This window comes from Phyllobates terribilis, unplaced genomic scaffold (genome assembly GCF_046119375.1).
Source record: "Phyllobates terribilis strain yellow unplaced genomic scaffold, ASM4611937v1 Scaffold_4__5_contigs__length_816908805, whole genome shotgun sequence".
In the NCBI taxonomy this organism is placed as follows: domain Eukaryota; kingdom Metazoa; phylum Chordata; class Amphibia; order Anura; family Dendrobatidae; genus Phyllobates; species Phyllobates terribilis.
The window spans coordinates 664,902,587-664,924,721 of NW_027362764.1; the positions used below are offsets into that span (position 1 = coordinate 664,902,587).

At 45.4% G+C, this 22,135-nt stretch overlaps 1 protein-coding gene across 3 annotated transcripts in view; it reads right to left on the minus strand.

Annotated features, from left to right (window-relative positions):
- TPD52 (tumor protein D52) overlaps positions 1-22,135 on the minus strand; it is a 258,486-nt gene that overhangs the window by 83,149 nt on the left and 153,202 nt on the right. The window contains exons 1-2 of one of the 3 annotated variants that reach the window (XM_073679484.1): positions 20,809-21,043; positions 9,898-10,079 (exon numbers count right to left, since the gene is read on the minus strand). In XM_073679484.1, coding sequence (XP_073535585.1) covers positions 9,898-10,079; positions 20,809-20,982 — 356 coding nt within the window. In that variant the 5' untranslated portion in view covers positions 20,983-21,043. Of the gene's footprint in view, positions 1-9,897; positions 10,080-20,808; positions 21,044-22,135 lie in introns of those variants that run through there. The other 2 variants (XM_073679487.1, XM_073679488.1) reach the window with 2 other exon arrangements.

Here is a 22,135-nt window from a genome sequence, read left to right on the forward strand (position 1 = left end):
TTGCACAGCTCTGCCTCATAATCCAACCCCACTGGGAGAGAGCGGATAGAGTACTCTAAGCGATCTGACAGGCCCAAGCGGAACTAATGGCCAGCACTAGCGTCGTGTTCCAACTATCATCTGGCATGGTATTCAAAACACACTCTAAAAGAGAGCAAAGCATAGCGGACCTCCATACGGAGTACAATCTGGTTGTAGGTCTGACCGTCTGTGGAAAGTAGTCAAACCACCGAAAGGTACCACTCACACTGTCTGGGTTGTGTGCATGACCTTATTCCTTCAAGAAGTCTCTCCTGGGGGATGAGAGCCACTGAGGAAGGAAATTGGAGCACCTGTAGAACACTAAATATGAGGTGCTCTGTATAGAGAGAAACTCCAATGGGGTTGACTCACCCAGTAAAGAGGTACAGTGCCATCTATATCTCCTCTGCAACAAGTCCCCCATTACCTGCTGTGGAAGGTGGTCCACCTAGCGTCTGAGCTGTAGGTTCACCTGTTGAATCGGCACAATTATGAGGTCTCATCTGGAGGTTTTCACTCCCTGAATAACCTCTGGGTTTGAAGGGTCCTCTGCAGGATTCGTCCGGCTGTAAGGCCTCAGCTGGTAGGTCTGATTCACTCTATAAGATGGTCAGAATAACCTCTGGATAGCAAGGACACCGGCAGGATTCGCCCAATTGGCAAACTGAGTGGGTCTCTGCTGGAGGGTCTATCCTTCAGGACCGTAGACAGAGCAGCATCTCAGTTGCAGGATTCTCTGCTAGGCTTGTCCAACTGTATGGCCTCAGTTGGCAGGTCTGACTCACTGAGTATTAGATGTTGTTCAGCATACTAAGAACCAGGAGGAAAAAGTTAGCTGCTTTACAACCGTAAATCAGGACAATGACCCCTTGGTAAACTCAGCCCCCGCCGAGACAGGGCTGCAGCCTATTTAGGAGTTGAGTGCACAAGTGGCGACAACGGTGCCTGTAGTGGCAGAAGTGTAACTCACTACAGATTGAACCTCTGAAAAACCTGCGCTTACCGAAGGGTAACCAGGGCAGTCTGGCAAATCCGATTCAAGGCTGATTGGATAGTCTGCGCCATAGGTCATGCTGGTGCTGTCCCACTGCTGGATGTGACACTGGGCTATGGCCATCATACTAAGGGTGGTAATCGCCACCAGGGTTTAGGATACAGAAGAGCTAAAGGCAAGACCTATGCAGGGCGGAAAAGGCACCTTCTCATTCCCCCTGAGCAGCAAACAGCAGAGGAGGAAGGAAATACCAGAAATACGATATGCTAAGGCGTGGTCCGAGGGAAATCAGGCCTTGTACGAGGTGTAAGCATACTGGGATAGGCTGGATAGCTGAGAGTGTGCGGTCTTCTTTGGACTCCGACATTATGAGGGCCAGAGAAGAAACAGGGACTACTAAGAAAACCAACTGGTGATAGAAGCCAAGTCCCCCAACAACAAACAACCTACCTGGTCCGAGGGTTGCTAAGGTTTAAGAAAACGGTAAGGTCCCGGCAGGATTGTGACTGAGGGCGCAGAGGCAGGCCTGTGCGTGGAGCAAGCCGAGGAGCAAGGGAGGAAGAACCATCCTGGGTGAAAAAAAGGGAAAATGGCGCTGCTCCCATCACAGGAAGAGGAAGGGGCGGGTGAATCAATTACTTGCTTTGATTGGACAGAGGGCGGGAGCATGATGAACCCATTGATTGACCAGCGGGAGAGACCCACCAGCTGTACTGATTGGCCAGGGGTGTGTGCACACTGACTGAATTGATTGGCCGGCAGACAAACACCCACAAGCAATATTGATTAACCAGTGGGCGCATACAACCATATACATTGATTGGCAAGAGGTTTGAGAACACTTAAATTGATCGTTAAGAGTAATATGCAGTGCGAATAGGGCAGGGCTACACCTGAGCCTGATATCGCCACTGGGAAGCCAGAGCAAAACAGGGCTGCAGCAAGGAACCTATTTAACTAATCTGTTTTGAAGAAGCCTGATCCTGTCGCTAGAAGTTGGGCATTCCAGACTCCAGCTTCTGCTCCATGCAAACATGTGCGCTATGACGGGTGGGTGGGCTGGAGACCACGAGGCTAAAAGACCACTGCCCCAGTACCAGATCATCGACTGCGTCAAAGTACATCATCTAGTCGTACAGGCGTGAGAGGATACCGACTAAGAAAATTACAGCCTGTGCTCTCCGACGCTACGAGGGAGAAAGAGTGCACAATTACACCTTGTTACCCTAAAAGCAATCCATCTGAAAAAGAAAAAAAAGAGAAAATTTTAATGCCTAACCTGGCCTAAAGGCCTAAAATAGGTCTGAGACTCAGACTTCAGTTGTCTCCAACTGACACTATGAAAAACCGTGGAAGCTTGGTGATAGCAAGCGAGGTATAGTCTGCTGGGAAGGAGCCAATTTTCAATTAAAATTAGTTGCATTAATAGTGTCAGCCTCCAGATGGCAGCAGACTATCCCACTGTGTCCCCGAATAATATGAGCAAGAAAAACAAAAAAAAATTATATATATATATATATATATATATATATATATATATATATATATATATATATATATATATATATATATATATATATATATATATATATATACACACATACACGTCACTAAATTAGAATATCGTCAAAAAGTTAAATTATTTCAGTTCTTCAATACAAAAAGTGAAACTCATATATTATATAGAGTCATTACAGACTGAGTGATCTATTTCAAGTGTTTATTTCTGTTAATGCTGATGATTATGGCTTACAGCCAATGAAAACACAAAAGCCATTATCTCAGTAAATTAGAATACTTTATAACTCCAGCTTGAAAAATGTTTTTAAAATCCGAAATGTTGTCCTACTGAAATGTATGTTCAGTAAATGCCCTCAACACTTGGTCGGGGCTCCTCTTGCATCAATTACTGCATCAATGCGGCATGGCATGGAGGCGATCAGCCTGTGGCACTGCTGAGGTGTTATGGAAGCCCAGGTTGCTTTGATAGCGGCCTTCAGCTCGTCTGCATTGTTAGGTCCGGTGTCTCTCATCTTCCTCTAGACAAATCTATGGGGTTAAGGTCAGGCGAGTTTACTGGCCAATCAAGCACAGTGATACCGTTGTTTGTAAACCAGGTATTGGTACTTTTGGCAGTGTGGACAGGTGCCAAGTCCTGCTGGAGAATGAAATTTCCATCTCCAAAAAGCTTGTCGGCAGAGGGAAGCATGAAGTGCTCTAAAATTTCCTGGTAGACGGCTGCGCTGACTTTGGTCTTGATAAAACACAGTGGACCTACACCAGCAGATGACATGGCTCCCCAAACCGTCACTGATTGTGGAAACTTCACACTAGACCTCAGGCAGCTTGGATTGTGGCCTCTCCACTCTCCCTCCAGACTCTGGGACCTTGATTTTCAAATGAAAATCAGAACTCTGGGACCTTGAGGAGTGTGTCAATGACTGCCTTCTGGACATCTGTCAAGTCAGCAGTCTTCCCCATGATTGTGGAGCCTACCGAAACAGACTAATGGACCTTTTTAAATGCTTAGGAAGCCTTTGCAGGTGTTTTTTTTTTTATTAATTATTTTAATTTACTGAGATAATGACTTTTGTGTTTTCATTGGCTGTAAGCCATAAACATCAACATTAACAGAAGTAAACACTTGAAATAGATCACTCTGTTTGTAATGACTCTATGTAATATAGGAGTTTCACTTTTTGTATTGAAGAACTGAAATAATTTAACTTTTTGACGATATTCTAATTTAGTGAGGTGCACCTGTATATAACATTTTAAAAAATACATGCAACATAAAACACCAGATTTAACCAATAGGACATTTTCTGACGACACATTTCCTAGAAAGGAGAAGATGCAAACTTGGCCCAAGTGACTAGCCGCTGAAAATTATACAATCAGTTTTGGTCCAATTCGCTTTATTTTCACCACTCAATGTATCATTTGTCAAAAACCTGCGTAAGCATGAATTTCCAAGAGCCAAATTTCCAGAGCAAAAATAAAAATGTATACACCATGTGCACAATTGTTAGACAATTTATATTTTTGATTAAATTATTGGACAACTATGGTGCCGCCTGCCAATCCAAAAGGTTAATAAACCTGAATATTTAAAGAAAGTAAAAAAAGTGATGTTTCTTTCTTAGAGTATCTCTGTGTGCAGAATTATTGGGCAATTATTTGTTTGCAGAATTATTCAAAAAAATGTCAAACCTACATTTTCCCATCTCAATTGTTTATTTTCATCTGTTACAGTGAGAATAATAGCCAAACAGCTCAAAATGTGCAAAAATATATTTCTGACATTCAAAAAAATATCAGTGACCAAAATAGCCGCCCTTCTTTTCAATACCAGTCATAAGCTCCATCCATGGAGTCTGTCAGTTTATTAATCTGTTGACGATCAACTTTTTGGGAAACACCAACCACAGCCTCCTAAACACTGTTCAGAGAGGTGACTGTTTCCTTCACCGTAAAACTACCATTTAAAGGGGTTGTCCAGGCTTTGGGCTCAAGTCTGCAGTCACACTGTCTCCTCGCAGTGCGCAGTGTGCATGCTATCAGGATTCTCCAATGCCAACAGTGGGAGCGTGACTGCAAGTATACGATTTGCAAACATGGGGTGACATGCCGGCTAGAACTGCATGGCCTCGCTCAAAACATGTGAGTTGAGAGACTTTATACAGCTTGGAGTTCGAAAATTTGCATAAAAATAATGTGGTAAAAAGACTTGCCTAATAATTGTGCACACAGTGTTTATCTCATTACACTGTGTTCCAAATTATTATGCAAAAAGTGTTTAGGAGTGATAAGGTAAGAATTTTTTTGTTTGTCAGTTAAACTCAATGATGGTGATGTGTGTCAGGGCTCTTTATATCACTGTAAGCAATTGCAGACACCTGTGCTAATTAGTTTGGCAGGTGTGTCCAATGAAAGGCAAGACTACTTAAGAAGGCTGTCTCACATTATTAAGCAGCCTACATTTTCTGCCAAAATGGGAAAGAAAAAGGATGTGTCGGCTGCCGAGAAGCAACAAATTGTGGAGTGTTTAGGTCAAGGCATGACTACAATCAACATTGCCAAGACACTTCATCCTGATCATCCCACAATCAAGAAGTATGTAGCTGATTCACAGTACACACGTGTGCGTGCTGATAAGGGAAAATTGAGGACTTACGTCAGGTTAAAAGAGCAGCGGCAAAAAAGCCTCGTCATAGCAGCAGACAAGTTTTTGAAGCTGCTGGTGCCTCCAACGTCCCCCGAACAACAAGATGCAGAGTCCTTCAGAGGTTTGCAGCTGTGCGTAAGCCATCCTGTCGACCTCCTCTATCCACTGCACACAAGCAGAAACGGCTCCAGTGGGCCAAACAATACATGAAGACTGACTTCAAAACTGTTTTGTTCACTGATGAGTGCCGTGCAACGCTCGATGGTCCAGATGGATGGAGTGGAGGATAGCTGGTTGATGGACACCCCATGCAAACACGGCTACGGCGCCAACAATGAGGAGGTAGAGTAATGTTTTGGGCTGGAATCATGGGGAGAGAGATTGTCGGCCCCTTTAGGATCCCTGAAGGGGTAAAGATGAACTCCATAATGTATGTTGAGTTTCTCAAACAGCACTTCCTGCCATGGTTCAAGAAGAATCATGCATTCCGCAGCAAGATCATTTTCATGCATGATAATGCACCGTCTCATGCTGCACATAACACATCTGCATCTCTGGCTGCTATGGGCATAAAAGGGGACAAACTTATGGTGTGGCCCCCATGCTCCCCTGACCTCAACCCCATTGAGAACCTCTGGAGCATCATCAAAAGGAGTGTCTATGATGGCGGGAGGCAGTTCACATATAAGCAACAGCTCTGGGAGGGTATTCTGTCCTCATGCAAACAATTGAAGCAGAAACCATCCAAAACCTGACAAATTCAATGGACGAGAGAGTTCAGAAGCTCCTTTAGAACAAGGGGTCCTATGTGCAAATGTAACATCACCTAGAATAAAGTTTTGAGTTGAAAACTGTTTGATTTCAGTTTGTAATAACCTGCTAATGCTTAGAATTTCAAAAATGACCATTTTTTTGTTCTTTATTAAAATGAAAAGGTTGAAAACTCTGCTGTGCATAATAACTTGGAACATGCATTTTGAGTGCAGTTTGAGTGTTTTATTTTTTTTTAAATATCCTGTTATCATAGGCAGTTTGTACAAAAACCTTTCAATTGTACTCTAAGGCTATGTGCCCACAATGCAGAAATGAAGCAGAAAATTTCTGCAGCATTTCTGCATCTCCCTGGCAGAAAAAACGCATGCAGATTGTGCATGCGTTTTTCCTGCAGAATACATGCGGATTCACATGCGTACCCACGCATGTGTTTCCGCATGCAGATTGACCAGATTGACAAGCGCTTTCCAGGCGATAGCATCACTTGGAAAGTGCTTGTCGCGCTCGTCCTGGCTTCTTCCGGGTTGCCGGCATCTCGCGAGACAGCCTGCGGTCACATGACTGCGACGTCATCTCAGGTCCTGGAAGGGAAAGCGCTGCAGGGGCCGCCGGACAGGTGAATATAAACTTTATAATTGTATTCTTTTTTTTACAGGTACAATGGTACCCAGGTCTGGATGAGAGTCTCCTCTCCTCCAGACCTGGGTACCATCCGCACATAGAGACGCATATAATCTGCTTGTACAAATGTACAGACACGGATTATATGTCTCTCAATGGAAGTCAATGGCGGCAATTCCGCTGCGCTTCCGCAAAATTAATGAACATGCTGCGGATTTATTTGCGCTGCAGAAACGCTGAGGAAAAATCCGCAGCATGTGCACTGACATTGCGGAATGCCATTGGGGACCATGGGGGGCGGATTACCATGCGTTTTTGATGAGATTCCGCTGCGGAAATTCGGCAGCAGAAACGCATGAAAAACGCATCGTGGGCACACAGCCTAATAGTTATTTGACTGGAAAATTACAATGACTGCAATTCATATAGGTAATTTGGGAAAATCTGAGAAAATATAATTTGCATAATAATTTGGAACACAGTGTATTATACACTATATAGAAATAACCACATGTAAAATTTTTGCTTTCGACTCTAGGTCTTATACTGTGTGTTTATACCTTCAGTCTTTTCTTATGGCTGCAGTGGTTATTGGGAGTCTGAACATCCTCACAATAACATGGTTATACACGTTGATAGATACAGAATACATGCACAATATATTTTTGATTGAGGTCTTCGGTCATACATCATGGGGTGCAAAACATGACCCTCCGGGCACGTAAACCAAATATTTGCACATGCTTTTCCTGTGTATTCACATTACTAGCTCTGGATGGGGGGAAACGTGGGAGTAATAATATTTTTTATAATAATCTTTTTATTTATATAGTGCCAACATATTCCGCAGTGCTTTACAATTCAGACAATTATACATTATCATCGCTGTCCCCATTGGGGCTCACAATCTAGATTCCCTATCAGTATGTCTTTGGAGTTTGGGAGGAAACAGGAGAACCCAGAGGAAACCCACGCAAACATGGGGAGAACATACAAACTCCTTGTAGATGTCGTCCTTGGTGAGATTTGAACCCAGAACCGCAGCGCTGCAAGGCTGCAGTGCTAACTACTGAGCCAATTTTTAACATCATAGATGTTTTAAAAAATAGACCTGTAATAGTTTGTTTTTTATCAAACAACATGCAAAGGGAATGAACAGTAGATAAATCTAAATCAAAACAATATTTGATGCGAATGCCTTTTTAATTCAAAACAGTAGCAATTCTTCTAGGGACACTAGCATAAAGTTAGGGATTTTTAGGATTATAGTATGTTCACTGTAGGCGTTTTTTCAGCATTTTTTTCTGCAGCAAAACCTGATCTCTTGGCAGGAAAGAAGCTGCGGCAAAAACACAGACTTTGGTGTGTTTTATGGTGCTTTTTTCAGGATCCCAAAGTTCAGCTTTGCTTCCACAACAGAAGCATGAACACAGGTCACCAATGGCAGTGCATTTACTTACTTTCACACTTTGGTCTGCCATTGAGTTGCTCAGGGATTGTTCAATTTCACACCTTTGTCAGCCACAGTTTGGATTAGTACAGTTTAATTAAATTAGTGAGGTGTACAAACATTGGCTGACCAAGGTGTAAGATTGAACAATACATGGTTAGCCAATGTTAACTTTGTACACATCACTAATTTAAACTGTACTAATCCAAACTGCCATCTCACATGACCAAGACAAGATGGTAAACTTGGGAAAATCACAAAAACAAGTGAGTTTCACATACTGCTGTACTTGCTTTTTGTCACTAAAAACGCTGCAAAACCTGATGGGTATGTTCACATTAGGCATTTTTTCACTACCCATTACTTTCAATGGGTGAAAAACGCTGGGAAAAAAAACGCTGAAAGAAGGGACATGCTCTATTGTGAAAAAAACATGCAAAGCACAAAATACTGATGACACAACAACCAATGTGTGTGCATGAGATTTCTGCAGTCTCAGACTTTGCTAGTACTGTAAAACGCAGCTGAAAATTGGCATAAAAAAAGCCTAGTCAGGGATATGAGTAACCAATTATATCAAGACAAGTGATCATGAACAATATTTTCTTATATAGGTTGAAACACAGTCATTAACCGATATAGCTGCTGAAGCTGGGTGAGGAACAGTCAAACTCTGCTACAAATGGGAGGTTGTGGTTTACTGTTTCATGTCACAGGTCATACACCATGGCAAGACTGAGCACAGCAACAAGATACAAGGTAGTTATACTGCATCAGCAAGGTATCTTCCAAGCAAACATTGCAAAGCTGACTGTGATTTCAAGATGCGCTGTTCAAACACTTTTGAAGAAGCACCAGGAAATGGGCAATATTGAGGACCTCAGATGCAGTGATCAGCCAAGGAAACTTAGTGCGGCAAATGAAAGACACATCATGCTCACCACCCTTCGAAATCAGATGATGTTCAGCAGTGCCATCAGCTCAGAATTGTTCGGAGAAGAAAGGCCAGAAGTGGTGTTCATGGAAGAATTTCTGCCACGAATCCATACTTTCGATATGGAAACATGGCCAAGTGACTAAACTTTGCATGAAAACATAGGAATTTGGAAAGGCAGAAACATGGCATCAGGGGCTCTGTACTGATGAGTCAGTTTGAAATATTTGGCTGAACAAAATGTTCTATGGCTGGAGAACTGTACAATAATGAGTGTCTACAGACACCAGTGAAGCATGGTGGAGGTTAGTTGCCAATTTGGGGCTGTATTTCAGCAAATCGAGTTGGGGATTGTTTCAGAATTAATGGTGTCCTCAATGCAGAGAAATACAGGCAGATACTTATCATGTAATAAGAACAGGGAGGCATCGGACAGGCTTCAAATTTATTCTGCAGCAGAACAACCCCAAACATACACTTAAGAAATATCATTACGAAATATCTTCAGTGTAAAGGAAGAAAGTCCTGGAAGTGATTATTTTGACCCTAAAGAGCGTTGATCTCAACATCATCCATTCTATGTTGGATTACATGAAGAAGCAGAAGGTTTCGTCTACATCCACAGATAACCTGTGCTTAGTTCTCCAAGATGTTTGGAGCAACCTTCCCACCAAGTTCCTTCAGAAACTGTGTGAGTGTACCTAGAAGAACTGATGTTCTTTTGAAGGTAAACGGTCACAGAGAATATTGATTTACAATTGTCTTCTTTCATTATTTTTGTATTTTAAGAATTGATAAAAATAAGCTATTAACACTTCTATTATTGAAAGCATTCAAACTATGATTTTTTTCCACACCTCCCTAAAAATTTATCACAGTACTGTGTATATATATTTTTTTGAAACCCCTTTCCTTTGATATGTAAATGTACTTACTCGCCATCTTGCTCAGGTCTTGTGCAAACACAGTGGAATTTGCCCCCAAAATCGATGTACAGATCATTGTCCACAACTTGGAAGATTGTTCCAGCCACTATTTTATCCTTAGCAGGTCCCAGCTGTATAAGTGGGGAATGTCGGAGTAAACTGGCAAAGCTTTCTTTGTCACCGGCAGCAGCCTGGAAAGACATACGGTAATGTATAATGATTAAAAAAAGGTAGACAGCAAAGTACAATTGTGTAAAGAAGAAAAATGGCCACACAGCGAAGGACTCCTGCTCTTCTTTTGCTGTAGCACACAGACAGAATCAGCAGCATGGATTACATTGTACAGCAGTACTGAGCTGTGTAGCTGTGAGTCAATCCCTGGAGTGAGCGGACAGTAGCCTGAAGCTCCATCTGTCTGCGTTTGCCTATGTCTGCCTAAGTCTCACTGTGCTAAATGCTCCATAGACCTCACTCCTCTCCAAAGAGTATAACAGGCTCTGTAACCTGACACCTCACTGGGCTGGCAGTCCCTTGAATACGAAGTTAGGGTTTGTTCACACATGGGAGTTTTTGCTGATTATTGTTAACATCAAATTTGGTGAGTAAAATATGGAACATTTTAAAGTACCAGCAATATTAATGAGATTTCGGAAATCTTATGCACACCTTACGTTTTTTTTCCACGCCTATTTGGAGTCCCTGTTACGTTTTTGCCAAGAAATTGCATGTCAATTTTTTCAGCATTTTCGCAGCAATTTTCACCCATTCAAGTAAAAGCATGAAAAAAAGCAAGTAAAAATGCAACAAACATGAGAGGAGTGCATGCAGCAAGAAAGCAACGTGTGAACATACCCTTTTTTAGAGTGGATTGTGAGAGCAGGAGGCAGGGAAGAAGTGTAGAAAAGAAGTAGATTTATTGGCTAAGATATATTACAAACTTTATGTTACATTATACTATTGATTTAGGCCACACATGTGAAACTCTGGCCCGTGGGCCAAATCTGGCCCGCAAGGTGATTATATTTGGGCCGCAACACCAGAACCGCCACCCCTATGTGGGGCCCGTCATTCCGCACCGAGGACTGTGTGGGGCCCGTCATTCCGCACCGAGGACTGTGTGGGGCCCGTCATTCCGCACCGAGGACTGTGTGGGGCCCGTCATTCCGCACCGAGGACTGTGTGGGGCCCGTCATTCCGCACCGAGGACTGTGTGGGGCCCGTCATTCCGCACCGAGGACTGTGTGGGGCCCGTCATTCCGCACCGAGGACTGTGTGGGGCCCGTCATTCCGCACCGAGGACTGTGTGGGGCCCGTCATTCCGCACGGAGGACTGTGTGGGGCCCGTCATTCCGCACGGAGGACTGTGTGGGGCCCGTCATTCCGCACGGAGGACTGTGTGGGGCCCGTCATTCCGCACGGAGGACTGTGTGGGGCCCGTCATTCAGCACGGAGGACTGTGTGGGGCCCGTCATTCAGCACGGAGGACTGTGTGGGGCCCGTCATTCAGCACGGAGGACTGTGTGGGGCCCGTCATTCAGCACGGAGGACTGTGTGGGGCCCGTCATTCAGCACGGAGGACTGTGTGGGGCCCGTCATTCAGCACGGAGGACTGTGTGGGGCCCATCATTCAGCACGGAGGACTGCGTGGGGCCCATCATTCAGCACGGAGGACTGCGTGGGGCCCATCATTCTGCACGGAAGACTGTGTGGGGCCCATTATTCTGTATACTGGTTGTCCTGCGACTTTGTCCAAGTTTTTCATTTTGGCCCTCTGTGTGTTTGAGTTTGACATCCCTGAGTTAGGCAAAGTATGTTAAAAATACAGCAACAATTTAAGACCTGGTTATTAAAGTGACTGTCTTTACTTCTTAAATGGATAAAAATTGAAAAACGAGTAACTTTGTAATTTACTTCTTATAAAATCTGCTTTATTCTCAATAGAGAAGGGAATTTAAGGGTATGTGCACACGGTCAGGAACCGCTGCGAATTTGAAGTTGCGTTATGCAGCGTCAAACCTGCAGCGGCCAGATGTTACAGCATAGTGGATGGGATTTCTAGAAATCCCATGTCCGCTATGCGTCTCCATGCACCTGCGGGTCACCCGCAGAAACTGACATGCGGCTCGTTTTTTAGACCCGCAGCATGTCAATTCGTCTTGCGGGTCCGCACGTGGACTTTCTCCATAGACCTAACCTCTATGAGGAAAGTCCGCATGTGAAAAAAAAAATTAAAAAATGGCGCAGCTCATGCATTATGTAAAATAGGAGGCAGGTCAGTGAAGGCACAGTGAGCTGTCATAAGAGCATACAGATGAATATGTAAGCAGAGCACCAGATAGAGCGCCCCCCTCAGGCACCCCGGAGCATGAGCATATCATTATCTCCAAACTGAAAGTAAAGATTACACAAGAACCACAGGATGGATTTCATCAACCCAGGTATCATATTAATCAGTGTAATGTCGCCCACCTGACAGTGTATGTAGTTTACTGAGCACAATCCTGCTGACAGGTGCGCTTTAACACACTTGAACATGCTTTTTGTTCAGCAATGGAGTCTTGTGTGGTGAGCGTGCATACAGGCCATGGAGGTCGAGTACATTACTTATAGTTTTCTTTGAAACAATTGTACCTGCTGATTCCAGGTCATCTGTAGCTCTTGTAACGTAGCGGTATTGATCATGTTGGGGGGCACTCACTTCACCGGGTCAATTAAAGCACACAAGCCAGGTTTTCCAGTAAACTAAAGTCCAGCAGTTTATTACACGTCATAAACTGCTTATAACACAGTCCATTTCAGTGGCTCACAGGCATGTTACACATGTAATGTCCTAGAGCCTTTCCAGTGACAGATATGCCCGCTTGGCTTTAGATACAGACTTCAGCAAGGTACAACATCAATGTCCATATAAAGAACCATTTTTACCTTTGCCGGGTCTTAGCTGCTTCTCTCAGCTCTGTTCTGCCACAGCTGTGGCTTTAAGGCTCCCCAGCCGTGGTCTCCAAACCACGTGCCTTCCAGGGCTACTGCGTCCCAAACACAGGGATTTAGCCTCTTGCATCACCAGGCCTCTCTCTTCCAGCCTCTCCAGGCTAATGGTGTCCCACACACAGGGATCAGGCCTCATGCCTTTCACACCTGTTTCAAAACTACCAAGGTTTATATATCAGTCTGTGCACATAGGACCTGTGATGATGTCACAGTCATGTGATCAGTCACCTGAGGGGAGGTACATGGTCAGCCAGAACACACCTCCTGGACATTTTAGCAATGCAGTAAGCCGCTGCATTACATACCCCCCCCCCTCTGTTCAAACTTGTGGGGTTGAACACATAATATACACAATCACATTATAACCCACGGTTCACACAGAGACCATGTTCTTGACAATTGCGCTGCTCAGCCCCTGGAACATTAGTCATCAACATTATCCCATTCCTTAGGAACCTACCATCTGTCATTGTCACTAACTTCGTCAAGTCACATTTCCGAGTCGTAACCTTGTCAGACCTCCCCCGCTCCCAGTGGTCAGTCGTAACCTTGTCAGACCTCCCCCGCTCTCAGCGGTCAATACAGCAGTGTGACTCACTTGCCCTTGTATCTAAGGTCCGGTCCGACTCCGTACGGTCTCGTACTATATTGGGTCGTTTGTATGGGCCTCTCAGACTTGAGTTACTGGAGGTCTCACTACCTCTAAATCCACGCCCACTATCCTCAGGACATCTTGAAAGGTCCCTAACTTCAGCTGTAGCTGTTCTGTTATTTAGAGGGCCCTTTCTCTGTCTGGTCTCAATTTCTAGACGGCTGCCACTTTCTGCTGCTCAGGCGATGCTGTCTTTCCACTCGCAGTCTGGCGAGATTCAACTGTTCTACCTCTCGCAGGTAGGTCACTCGGTACTCCATCAGCATGCGTATATATGCAAGATTTTCTTCCGTTCCTACAGCGGAGAATGACACCATGCCGTCTTCATCTGGTATCCAGTCCTGACGATCACGTGGACTGCTTACTTTCATCACACCAGACTTCTTTACCATCATTTGCATGGCTTGGCCATTTCTCCCAGTGAGCTTTCTGACCAGAACATGAGGCACCCGGATGACTTCTTCCCGCAGACTGTGAGCTTTTCTCATAAGCTCCAGTTGTCTAACGGCTTGTTCCGTCTTCAACCGGAGAAACCGCTTCATGCGAATACATCGCCAGTGCATGTCACTTAGGATCGCCACCCTCTTCACTGTGACTTCGGTCGTGGACAGGACCCCCAGCTGTTTAGCTTCTGAGGTTGAGTACACCTTACAGGCTCCCACGGCCTTCTTTAACTCTTCATGCACTGACTCTCTGGTGCATTCTTCTCTCAAATCTTCGGGTACATCTATGATACACTTGTACCGAGAGGTTTCTGTCTCACCAGTGGTCTCCAAACGATCATCTGGCTCAGGTTTCAGGGGCAACTGACTTTCAGCTTCTTCACCATGTATGATTCCCCTGAGCTGACTCACAGCTACAAATTCAAGAATTTTCATCTTGACCACTTCCATTTCATACTTATCTTCTGTTAACATTCTCTTAGCTCTCCTCAGGTCCACCTTCTCATGGTATAAAGGAGTAAGTGCAACTTGTTTGCCCTTTTCCTTCTCCAAGGAGGCCTCGTTCACTGAGTGATACTTTGCCAGGCGACCTTTGAGCTCGAAAACTTCTTCCTCTAGCTCAGCTACTCGCCTCTCAGCAGCCCATCTCTGAAGCTCTTCCTGCTTCAACTGCTCCTTTAACAGTAGAGTTCTCTGACCTCTCTGTCTCCAATGCGCCCACTCGGCTCTCAACAGCCAGTCTCTCAAACTTCTCTTGCTTCAAATGGGCTTGTAGCGTCTCCTTGAGCTCCTTGATCTCGGCTCTAACATCCACCGAATCATCCGAGCTCACCTTATTCGAGGAGGTATTTGCTTCATACCTCCCATCTCCAGTGGCCAACTCCTGGCCCTGGTCTGTGGCTTCTCCGATAGACTCCTTCATCTTTTTCCGCTCAGCTTCCATCATGATGATTCTTTCCTTAAGGCACGTCTCTGCCCTCTGGAGATTATCACAGAACGTCTGCAGCTCCTTCACCTGAGCTTCCAGACCTAGGGTCTTTCTGCGGAGATCATCATTTACATCACGGGTGTCCTGCAGAGTGGTCTCAATAACTTGGCGCCTGTGCTCTGCATCCACCTTATCATCCTCTAGTTTTTCCTTAACCTTGAGGAGATCCTCATAGTTTGTTGCACTTCCCTATTGAACTTTTCATGCCTCATTTCTGCCTCTTTCAGGGTGGATAGCTCCCGGTCTCACTGGTACAGAGAGTCCACCAGCCGCTCCTTCTGCTGCATTAGAGGCTTTACTTGGTCCTGGAATTGCTGCAGCTCCCTCATTAGTTCACCATGCTCCTTCTTGGATTCACACAGCTCCCGGTTGAACTGTTCGCGCAGTCATTCTAGGTCTTGATCACGTCCAGAAACTTCATCCTGCAGCGCCCCCTTTAAGGCAGATAGCTCCCTATCCGTCTGGAGTAGACCCTCATCCAGCCTTTGCTTCTCCTGCATCAGCTCTAACTGTACCAGGGAGAAATGATCTTTCATCTCGCAGAGCTCATCTTCAGACATCGCTTTGTCAAACTGCAACCGAACAACCTCCTCTTGGGTTCTGCGGAGGTCCTCTTTAATTTTCTGGAACATCCCTTTCCATTTGTTGACTTCCTCGCTGCTTTCCTCCAGTTTTGCTGCCCATCACTCTGACACTGCTGCCTGATAGGCTTCAGCTCTTGGTCATGACTGGCCACCTCCTCTTTCAGGGCTGTCAGATCCTGATCCTTCTGTCTCAGTACTGTACCGGAGGTTGCTACTGGCAACGTCACCTCCTCTTCTGTCTCTAAAGGAGGATCCACACTTGGAACAAAGGCACACAGTACTACATTTTCTTTATTTTCACTTTTAGCAAAGACTACAGGAGCAACCTTTTTGTGGCCCTTACGACATCGACGACGAGAGGGGGACTTTCTCCCCTCATCTAGCCCCTCCTGACTGAACTCTCTTTCTACTTTCGTAGCGTCACCGTCAGTTGTGGGGTCTGTGTCACTCCCCATGGTGTCGTGGACCAGCAAGTCACCTCCCACCTTGACGTCAACCCCTTCTAGTGGAGCTACCCCGTTATCAACGGTCAAATTGTCATTTTTAGGCCATACCAACCCACAATCAATAACAAATTTTGGTTTTCTATACTCCACGCTCTTTTGAAAATCCGCCCCCTTTTGGACAACCACACCTAAAGGGGGTACTTTAACAAAAAACCCGCAACAGTCTTAGGACCCAGTTCACAACATCTCTTACTACCTCCCTGGGCACTCTGGGATAGTACCGGCGCCACAGGAGAACTCAAGAAATGGTCCACTGCCACCATTCTGTAAGGTGCCAACAGCTCCTGCCGTTCCTGCACCAAGTCCTGTTGTCGTTTCTCAAATACCTGCTGCAGGCACTTTAATCGCTCAATAGCTTCAGTCTCATTTGCTGCTCCCTTCACAGCCATCTTTATCAGCTCCTGCATTTCTTCAGGATACTCTATTTTGTTGAAGAGCATTTGCAGCAGGTCATTTAACCCCTTCTCCATTCCGTCTGGGGATACTGCTCACACCGCTCTCCCCGGAAAAAATTTCGTGGCCCCACGAGCCACAGCAAACCAGGTTTGAGTGCGATGACAATTTTCGTAACCCCGCCGAGTTACAGCCAGATGCTTGCATCCACGTTCGTTGTCCTGTGCCGTTACCCCTAGCAACCAGGCTGCATTTGCCCACATTCTCTAACCAATTGTAAGGTAGCGGTATTGATCATGTTGGGGGGCCACTCACTTCACCGGGTCAATTAAAGCACACAAGCCACGTTTTCCAGTAAACTAAAGTCCAGCAGTTTATTACACGTCATAAACTGCTTATAACATAGTCCATATCAGTGGCTCGCAGGCATGTTACACATGTAATGTCCTAGAGCCTTTCCAGTGACAGATATGCCCTCTTGGCTTTAGATACAGACTTCAGCAAGGTACAACATCAATGTCCATATAAAGAACCATTTTTACCTTTGCCGGGTCTTAGCTGCTTCTCTCAGCTCTGTTCTGCCACAGCTGTGGCTTTAAGGCTCCCCAGCCGTGGTCTCCAAGCCACGTGCCTTCCAGGGCTACTGCATCCCAAACACAGGGATCTAGCCTCTTGCCTCACCAGGCCTCTCTCTTCCAGCCTCTCCAGGCTAATGGTGTCCCACACACAGGGATCAGGCCTCATGCCTTTCACACCTGTTTCAAAACTACCAAGGTTTATATATCAGTCTGTGCACATAGGACCTGTGATGATGTCACAGTCATGTGATCAGTCACCTGAGGGGAGGTACATGGTCAGCCAGAACACACCTCCTGGACATTTTAGCAATGCAGTAAGGCGCTGCATTACACTCTCCACAGGTGGTCATTGGCTATTGGACAGCTCTTGTAATACTTTTTTTCACTCCTCTGTCTAGAATCTTGCGGGCAGCAACTGGTTGTGGTTGGTTTATCGTGAAATGATATTCTTTCCACTTCCAGATAATGGCCTCATCAGTGCTCACTGGAACCTTCAGTAGTTTAGAAAATCTTCTATAAACAATGTCATCAGTATGGTTTGCAACAATAAGGTTGCAAAGGTCTTGAGACAGCTCACAGGTTTTACCCATCATGAGATGTTTCTTGTGTGACACATTGGTTGACTTTTCATGGCATTTTGCACCTCTCTTTCTTCCTGTATTCAATACTTTTTCCCTGTATCATTTCCCATTATTCCATATACCTTAATTTATGGACGTCTAGGATTTGATTTATTTGCCTGTGTGGATTGGATAGGTTGTTAACGACATCTGTTGATAATTTCATGTCAATAGCACCTTTAGAAATATATTTACCATACTTATAAAATTGGTGACGTGTTCAATACTTATTTCACCCGCTGTATACTAATCAGTATACACTCATATATGGAAACAATCTAAGGAGCTGAGCTGGAAGTACTTGATTCCTTCAAAAAGAAAGTTTTAGCTTTCGGAATTATTCCTGACCTATGAATGCAGCTAAAAGGTGATAAAAGTGGAGGGAATCATCAATATCATACAGTTCTTGGCACTTGTCAGGTGAGAACATCTTCGTGGAAGAAGTGCTGCTTGTTCGCTGTCTCCTCATCACATCATCTTGCGAACAATGGATTAATAGCAGGACCATGGAAAACCATCACCATGGAGACTAAAGCGGAGGGCGTACAAGTCAGCGGATCCGGTCACCATACCTGCTCATGCACCCCGTTCTTAAAGCCTCATTACAGCATACGCCCCGGTGTAACCTATACGGAGGACTTCAGTGCCGCCATGAATGTCGATCTCCACTTATAGGTGTCCAAAAAACAAAGACGGGACAAGTTCTACACAAGTGTATCCCCCCTAAATAACACAGAGGGTATGTCAGAGTTATGGGACAGAATAAAGGGAATGTCATTAGCATGCAAAATCCCGTCAGAAAGCGGCCATATATAAGGCACGTGGCTGTAAAGTCTCCATGTCAGGAAACAATACCAGTATGGATTCTGGAGTTGTGTTTGTCTCTCCCTTTAGAAAAAGGAATACATAGGAACCAAAATCAAACTGTTCTATGTGAAAGCACAGGGGTCCATGGATTTATATGGGAGTCTGTCCAGGATCTGCTTGGTGGCAATTTTTAGAAGGGAAAATAGAAGTCCTGGGTGTAGATCATCCTAACATAATCATACGGAAACCCCCCCCCCACCAAAAAAAAGCGACGGTGCTGATCACAGGCGCTGCTCAACAGTGCAAACACTAGCTCATCATAATCCAAGAGTGCTGGCTCCTTCATGTGGTCATTCAAGATGGCTGCACCTCATCTCTGGAGCTTCAGCAATGTCAGACACATATTAATATTTCACTGGGAGACCATGATGCAGATTTCAGAGCAGGATGAAAGTTATTAGAGGGTGTTTCCATCACTGAAGGTTCTGGTGTAAAAGCAGAATATGCAATTCTATTCTGATATGCAGGGACTGAGCTCTGGAGGATGAGATTCCACTTAAAGCAGGTCTTTGCTATGTAATCTGACAGCAGCATAATGTAGGAGCTGAGACCCTGATTCCAGTGATGTGTCACTTACTGGGCTGCTTACAATCATTTTGATACAATCACTGCTTTCTCTGCTGCAGATCTAGCAGTGCTCTTAATGCGGATCCATGTATAACCCCGCCCACACCGCAGCTTTCTGTGTACACTGTGCATAGGCAGAAAGCTGCCAATCAGTGATGGGGCGGGGTTATACAGAGCAGTGGACAAGGAGGTACGAGACGCCTAGTCCTGTAGTGATAATCTCCTGCTGATAAAACACCAATTTTATTGAAACAACAATACAGCCCAGTAAGTGATACATCACTGGAATCAGGGTCTCTTCCTGTAAATCAAGGTGCTCTCAAATTACATGGTAAAAACCTGCCGACATTCCCTTTAACAATTTTTCTTATAATAACACAGCTGTTGTGCAGGAAACCATAACAAAGGTCCATTTCAAGGGATTGTCCAACTGCCTTTTTTTTTTTTTTACTTAGGTTCCAGTGTACTCTTAAAAAAAACAAAAAAACACAGCCCTACACGTATGTCCTGCCAATTCCACGCTGCACCTCTGTACTGCAGATCGGGTGCGGACTGCTGCAGCCAATCAGTAGACAGAGGGGTCCCAGTAAGGGGTATGGAGGAGGGTGCTGTACCTGTTGAGTATATGGGTGTTTCTGTAGAGCTCACTGAGACAGTTTTTTTTTATATAAAACAGGTGGACAACTGCTTTAATTGAAAGGCGTTCTTCTTTACAGTTGGAGCCCCATCAGCCACAAAGTGATGGCACTGTCCAAGGAGAACGCCATTACATTCTGTGAGAACTGTTACATTGATCCAGGATATCAAAATTGTGTGAAATCACCTTGGAGTTTGCTTTGCCTCCTCTGGATAGAAACGGTCAGGCCTGAGAATGGTGGAATGTTTGTCTTTTTTTAGGCCACGTAGTCTGGACGCTCCTATGCTTCAATGTCTGGACATTATGTAGCTATGTGAGAGTCACAATGGGGACAGTGACGATGATGTCTGTAAAGTGCTGAAGAATGAACAGTGCTATATAATAAAATCTGCAGCCAATCTCACTAAGCCAAGGCTTTATGGGCTGTGTGCAGATGACTGTGTGTGGCAGCACATGCTTCTCCTCAGTGCTGCAGACCCCTCGCGTGTGCCCCCTGACTATCTCCACCTTCCAGAGATGTCATCAAGCTTATGTGACAGAAAGGATAAAAATGTCTCATTTCTATGCAACGTGCCGCCGTGACATTCCTGCCGCCCAAGGCGCTTGCTCTCCAGTGCCATGTTACAGATACGGCAGATAACGCCCCGTGTGGGCAGATATCACAGTGACCGACGCTACATCAAATCTTAATGAAAGTGAAGATGATCTTATATTGCGACCTGGAAGTTGTTATGACAACAAGAAACCCAGCAGATCTGATTTCTCGCAACTTGGGGGTTGCAATATCACCACATTCACTCGTACAGTGCTGTGATGGACCAGCAGATGCCCCGACCTTCTGGCGTGAGACGCGAGGCACAGTAAAAGTCGCCGTATAGTCACATCCTAAAATTAAATTAATTTTCCTTCTCATTCAATCAGATTGCAGCTTTCATTCTAAAATTGGAGTCTGAAACATGAGAGAGGAAATCTGATTGGCTTCTATGGGAAACGCCTGCACGTTCATTTTCTGTGTCTATAGCTCCCCCTGGTGGGTGCAGTATGACAGGACTGCACTTCTGGGGCGCACACACTGCACCTGCCGCTCCTCTCACCTTTCCTCCTGCTGCAGCCGTCACCCGTGACACCGCCGGCTTCTGCTCATCCCCGGCAGCGCCGATCCCGGATTCCCCGGATGCTGCTGTACTAAATGGCCGAACTGCATTCCTAACAGGTGCCCGCAAAGCGCTCAGCCACCTCCCGGCATGTCTACAGCAGGGCGCCGCCATGTTGGATGCTGGGGACGTACAACCTGTGACCTCCAGGAATCATAGAGCGCAGGCAGAACCGTGGAGATGCAACAGCGACCTCTGCTGCTCGGAGATGTTCTCTGCAAACAGAACACACGCAGCTTCACCGACAGAGGGCAGCATAGAGACACAAGCTGACAGCGGATACGTGTATTTTGAATGCGTTTTTTGTGTATCCGAGAGGAAACTGCATGCGCAACGTTTGGGGGCTTTGTGACCAGACCATTTCTTTAGGACATGCTCCAAAATCTCCTAAAGTAATAGAGCACCCAGACCCCCTAAATCAGTACAGACCAGACACCCTGACAGATCCCAGATCAATCTGTCGAATAGACCCCGAACCATACACATTAAATATTTAAAAAAAAAACTACACTTGGTAATCAAAAACTCCCATCAAAAATTACAGACCAGACCAAATACCCTAAATTATAAGAGATAAGCAGCTTCCAAAAAAGCTAATCCATGGCAGCGCTCAGCGAGCTCCACCTGTCCCACGGTGAGCAGAGCCGTCATGCTCAGGCTTCACCCCTTCTCTTAAAGGGGTTGTCTGGTGAAAACAAGTCCTCACCTATACTGTGGATAGTAGCGACAGTGTGCAGCACACCTGACCAGCGCTCCATTCATTCACTATATGGCTGCCGAGCGCTGCGCTCCATTCATACACTATATGGCTGTCCAGCGCTGTGCTCCATTCATTAACTATATGGCTGCCCAGCGCTGTGCTCCATTCATACACTATATGGCTGCCCAGCGCTGTGCTCTATTCATTAACTATATAGCTGACGAGCGCTGCGCTCCATTCATTCACTATATGGCTGCCCAGCGCTGCGCTCCATTCATACACTATATGGCTGCCCAGCGCTGCGCTGCATTTATTCACTATATGGCTGCCGAGCGCTGTGCTCCATTCATACACTATATGGCTGTCCAGCGCTGCACTACATACATACACTATATGGCTGCCGAGCGCTGTGCTCCATTCATTAACTATATGGCTGCCAAGCGCTGCGCTCCATTCATACACTATATGGCTGTCCAGCACTGCGCTCCATTCACACACTATATGGCTGCCTAGAGCTGTGCGCCATTCATTAACTATATGGCGGCCGAGCGCTGTGCTCCATTCATT